Here is a 6,000-nt window from a genome sequence, read left to right as displayed (position 1 = left end):
CTTTTTATTTAACTGTGCCTAATTTATGAAGCACGTTCCGTCTCCAGTTGTTTTTATTTAAGTGTGTCTACTTTATGGAGCACGTTCCGTCTCCAGTTGCTTTTTATTTAACTTTGCCTACTTTATGGAGCACGTTCCGTCTCCAGTTGCTATTTGTTTAACTGTGCCTACTTTATGGAGCACGTTCCGTCTCCAGTTGCTTTTTATTTAATTGTGTCTACTTTATGGAGCACGTTCCGTCTCCAGTTGCTTTTTGTTTAACTGTGCCTAATTTATGGAGCACGTTCCGTCTCCAGTTGCTTTTATTTAATTGTGTCTACTTTATGGAGCACGTTCCCTCTCCAGTTGCTTTTTATTTAACTTTGCCTACTTTATGGAGCACGTTCCGTCTCCAGTTGGTTTTTGTTTAACTGTGCCTAATTTATGAAGCACGTTCCGTCTCCAGTTGCTTTTATTTAAGTGTGTCTACTTTATGGAGCACGTTCCGTCTCCAGTTGCTTTTTATTTAACTTTGCCTAATTTATGGAGCACGTTCCGTCTCCAGTTGCTTTTATTTAAGTATGTCTACTTTATGGAGCACGTTCCGTCTCCAGTTGCTTTTTATTTAACTTTGCCTACTTTATTGAGCACGTTCCGTCTCCATTTGCTTTTTGTTTAACTGTGCCTACTTTATGGGGCATGTTCCGTCTCCAGTAGCTTTTTATTTAATTGTGTCTACTTTATTGAGCACGTTCCGTCTCCAGTTGCTACTTATTTAACTGTGTCTACTTTATGGAGCACGTTCCGTCTCCAGTTGCTTTTTTTTAAGTGTGTCTGCTTTATGGAGCACGTTACGTCTCCAGTTGCTTTTTTTTAAGTGTCTACTTTATGGAGCACGTTCCGTCTCCAGTTGCTTTTTATTTAACTTTGCCTACTTTATGGAGCACGTTCCGTCTCCCGTTGCTTTTTATTTAACTTTGCCTATTTAATAGAGCACTTTCCGTCTCCTGCTGCTTTTTATTTAACTGTGTCTACTTTATGGAGCACAATCCGTCTCCAGTTGTTTTTTTATTCATGTGTGCCTATTTAATAGAGCACTTTCCGTCTTCAGCTGCTTTTTATTTAACTGTGTCTACTTTATGGAGCACATTCCGTCTCCAGTTACTTTCTATTTAACTGTGTCTACTTTATGGAACACGTTCCGTCTCCAGTTGCTTTTTATTTAACTGTGCCTACTTTATGGAGCACGTTCCGTCTCCAGTTGGTTTTTGTTTAACTGTGCCTAATTTATGAAGCACGTTCCGTCTCCAGTTGCTTTTATTTAAGTGTGTCTACTTTATGGAGCACGTTCCGTCTCCAGTTGCTTTTTATTTAACTTTGCCTAATTTATGGAGCACGTTCCGTCTCCAGTTGCTTTTATTTAAGTATGTCTACTTTATGGAGCACGTTCCGTCTCCCGTTGCTTTTTATTTAACTTTGCCTACTTTATGGAGCACGTTCCGTTTCCAGTTGCTATTTGTTTAACTGTGCCTACTTTATGGAGCACGTTCCGTCTCCAGTTGCTTTTATTTAACTGTGCCTACTTTATTGAGCACGTTCCGTCTCCATTTGCTTTTTGTTTAACTGTGCCTACTTTATGGGGCATGTTCCGTCTCCAGTAGCTTTTTATTTAATTGTGTCTACTTTATTGAGCACGTTCCGTCTCCAGTTGCTACTTATTTAACTGTGTCTACTTTATGGAGCACGTTCCGTCTCCAGTTGCTTTTTTTTAAGTGTGTCTACTTTATGGAGCACGTTACGTCTCCAGTTGCATTTTATTTAAGTGTGTCTACTTTATGGAGCACGTTACGTCTCCAGTTGCTTTATTTAAGTGTCTACTTTATGGAGCACGTTCCGTCTCCCGTTGCTTTTTATTTAACTTTGCCTATTTAATAGAGCACTTTCCGTCTCCTGCTGCTTTTTATTTAACTGTGTCTACTTTATGGAGCACGATCCGTCTCCAGTTGTTTTTTTATTCATGTGTGCCTATTTAATAGAGCACTTTCCGTCTTCAGCTGCTTTTTATTTAACTGTGTCTACTTTATGGAGCACGTTCCGTCTCCAGTTGCTTTTTATTTTACTTTGCCTACTTTATGGAGCATGTTTCGTTTCCAGTTGCTTTTTATTTAAGTGTGCCTATTTAATAGAGCACTTTCCGTCTCGAGCTGATTTTTATTTAATTGTGTCTACTTTATGGAGCACGTTCCGTGTCCAGTTGAGTTTTATTTAACTTTGCCTACTTTATGGAGCACGTTCCGTCTCCAGTTGCTTTTTATTTAACTGTGCCTATTTAATAGAGCACTTTCCATCTCCAGCTGCTTTTACTTAAGTGTGTCTACTTTATGGAGCACGTTCCGTCTCCAGTTGCTTTTATTCAAGTGTGCCTATTTAATAGAGCACTTTCCGTCTCTAGCTGCTTTTTATTTAAGTGTGCCTACTTTATGGAGCACTTTCCGTCTCCAATTGATTTTTATTCAAGTGTGCCTATTTAATAGAGCACTTTCCGTCTCCAGCTGCTTTTTATTTAACTGTGTCTACTTTATGGAGCACGTTCCGTTTCCAGTTGATTTTTATTTAACTTTGCCTACTTTATGGAGCACGTTCCGTTTTCAGCTGCTCTTTATTTAAATGTGCCTATTTAATAGAGCACTTTCCGTCTCCAGCTGCTTTTTATTTAAGTGTGTCTACTTTATGGAGCACGTTCCGTCTCCAGTTGCTTTTTATTTAACTGTGCCTACTTTATGGAGGACTTTCCGTCTCCAGATGCTTTTTATTAAACTCTGCCTACTTTATGGAGCACGTTCCGTCTCCATTTGCTTTTTATTCAAGTGTGCCTATTTAATAGAGCACTTTCCGTCTGCAGCTGCTTTTTATTTAACTGTGCCTACTTTATGGAGCACTTTCCGTCTCCAGCTGCTTTTTTTCAAAGTGTACCTATTTAATAGAGCACTTTCCGTCTCCAGCTGCTTTTTGTTTAACTGTGCCTACTTTATGGAGGACTTTCCGTCTCCAGCTTCTTTTTATTTAACTTTGCCTAGTTTATAGAGCACTTTCTTCTAATAGTTCGGCCATGTTAATTCATAAATTCATTAAAGAACGTTAATGTATTTTGTTAAAACTTTCTTACCGGTTTATATCTCACTGATCAAATAGTAGTTGAATTATTTTGTTGCAGCTTTGATTATGTGAGTAAATCATAGTCATTAGTTTCAATCAATTGATATAAGACTATACAAGAAGGTGAAAAATATGACATATGAATTATCTAAAAATGTTGTGGATATATAGCAAACATTTATACGATACTTACTCCTCTCACTATTCACGATATTGCAAAGACAGTGATTATGGGGGAAGGTAATAGTCATATATCAGTATATCACCCCCTTAGCTACTACTGACCTGTTGCTGGTAATTTTCAAAGCACAGTATACAATGATGAGAAAGCTAAATAAGACAGTCAGGCACGCTATATGGTTTATTTTTATAAAAAAAAACGCTTCATGTAAATATTTGAGAAGGCGTTGTAATTGTATGTGGATTTCATGTGTAGTGATATTTGGTTTCTGTTTTTACAATGAATTGTATTCTAGAAAGTGTCACTATAAAATACACATGCAACTGTTTCTTTCATTTGTAGTCCGATCGATGTTTTTTATATTACAAACGTCTTCAACACCATTTGGTGAATTTTCTTGCATTTGTTCAGTCTGCAGCTGAAATAAAAACAATATATATGTACAAGTTTTTCAGAACAAAGAGACATCTGAGTAACTATAGCTATATGAGATGAAAGCTATGATTTACAAAATTGACTAATACACGCGGGAATTTGTTATTGAGAGAAACCGTCTTCTCAAATCATCGAGATTTATAATTTTTATTACCTTTTTTAAATTTTAGAAGGTACGAAAGTGAATCTCATTCAAACATCCATTCATCTTACTGCATCATATATACTGTCAATTATTCATTATCTTTAAAGCCTTACAGAAAATGTATTACTGTCGGTCTTAGATTAGTATTTAAGTGAATGCCGTATATATCGTACGTATAAGAAGGCTTTTGGGCATATTTTAGTAGATAAGTGAGGGATGAGGAAATACGGCTTCATGTGATATAAAAATCCGTCTAATAGGAAAACATATAAAATGCTCCATCGATATATTAGATACAAGGATGAAAACAGCTTTTGAAATTCTTGCCCAAATATTTATGACGAAAACCAAATAGACCAGACGAAAGACAAATAATACAATTATTTATTCTGCATAAAATGATGAAGACCAGCTCATTGTCAGTTATTGTATTATACAGTGTGTATGGTTTTATATATATCGTCAAAATTAAGTTAGCATAGAAATCACATAACAAATATAAAATAATTCTGCTCAACTGAGTTAATGTGTCAGTTTGGACTCTGTATTATGCATTTTGCAATGTAATATTGTCAACTTTAAACCTTTTGTTCTCTGTTATCATCATTTGTATAGCATCTATCACTACTCGTTTTATGTTATTATTTCTATGTGCATCTATGTCTACTTCATTTCTGTAATCATTATTTCTATGTGAGTCTATCACTACTAGGTTTCTGTTATCATTATTTCTATGTGAGTCTATCACTATTTCATTTCTGTAATCATTATTTCTATGTGAGTCTATCACTACTTCATTTCTCTAATCATTATTTCTATGTGAGTCTATCACTACTAGTTTTCTGATATCATCTTTTCAATGTGGATACATCACTACTAGTATCCTGTTATCAATATTTCTATGTGAGTCTATCACTACTAGGTTCTGTTATCAATATTTCTATGTGAGTCTATCACTACTAGGTTTCTGTTATCATTATTTCTATGTGAGTCTATCACTACTAGTTTTCTGTTATCATTATTTCTATGTGAGTCTATCACTACTAGTTTTCTGTTATCATTATTTCTATGTGAGTCTATCACTACTAGGTTTCTGTTATCATTATTTCTATGTGAGTATATCACTACTAGGTTTCTGTTATCATTATTTCTATGTGAGTCTATCACTACTAGTTTTCTGTTATCATTATTTCTATGTGAGTATATCACTACTAGGTTTCTGTTATCATTATTTCTATGTGAGTATATCACTACTAGTTTTCTGTTATCATTATTTCTATGTGAGTCTATCACTACTAGTTTTCTGTTATCATTATTTCTATGTGAGTCTATCACTACTAGGTTTCTGTTATCATTATTTCTATGTGAGTATATCACTACTAGTTTTCTGTTATCATTATTTCTATGTGAGAATGTCACTGCTAGTTTTCTGTTATCATTATTTCTATGTGAGTCTATCACTACTAGTTTTCTGTTATCATTATTTCTATGTGAGTCTATCACTACTAGGTTTCTGTTATCATTATTTCTATGTGAGTATATCACTACTAGTTTTCTGTTATCATTATTTCTATGTGAGAATGTCACTACTAGTTTTCTGTTATCATTATTTCTATGTGAGTCTATCGCTGCTAAATTTCTTAATAATTTTAATCATCTTCATACTGTAGGTGAGCAACTGCTTTGACCAGGAGAAGCCTTACAATTACATACGTGCGTTATGACAGGTTTTGACTAGGAACAGCTCTAAAATTATACATATTTTTTATGAAAAGAGCCATTTGCAGATTTTTAGAATCAATAACTTTTGAAAAAAGTTTTTGGTCTGTTTATGACTTCAAAAACCAGACGTTATTTGAACTTTCCATCATAGCTAACTTCTCCGGCTAAATGCGAAAAGGTCTTTAATGAACAAATCAATTAACGTGACCGTTTTCACATCGTCTTCAGTGTTAGGGGAATCGCTTAACTGCTAATTATAATTATAACGTAAGGAACAATGCACGTTAAGATACGTTAACAATATTTTTAAAATCATTAAACTATCATTTATTTTTTAAGATTATTGATTAGTATTCAATTAAATTGTAATTATAACAGTTAA

The 6,000-nt window shown here is 34.5% G+C and overlaps 1 protein-coding gene across 12 annotated transcripts in view; it reads right to left on the bottom strand.

Annotated features, from left to right (window-relative positions):
* Positions 1–3,481: 3,481 nt before the first annotated feature.
* Positions 3,482–6,000, bottom strand: part of LOC149780011 (uncharacterized) — a 105,027-nt gene continuing 102,508 nt past the window's right edge. For all 12 annotated transcript variants that reach the window (XM_089936736.1, XM_089936742.1, XM_089936741.1 and 9 more), the window contains one exon: positions 3,482–3,734. In XM_089936736.1, coding sequence (XP_089792862.1) covers positions 3,724–3,734 — 11 coding nt within the window. In that variant the 3' untranslated portion in view covers positions 3,482–3,723. The remainder of the gene's footprint in view (positions 3,735–6,000) is intronic.

Source organism: Sinohyriopsis cumingii, chromosome 16, assembly GCF_028554795.1.
Source record: "Sinohyriopsis cumingii isolate HCF-2022 chromosome 16, ASM2855479v2, whole genome shotgun sequence".
Taxonomy (NCBI): Eukaryota; Metazoa; Mollusca; class Bivalvia; order Unionida; family Unionidae; genus Sinohyriopsis; species Sinohyriopsis cumingii.
The sequence above is the reverse complement of the archived record's forward strand: the minus strand, read 5'-3'. Positions and strand labels throughout refer to the sequence as shown.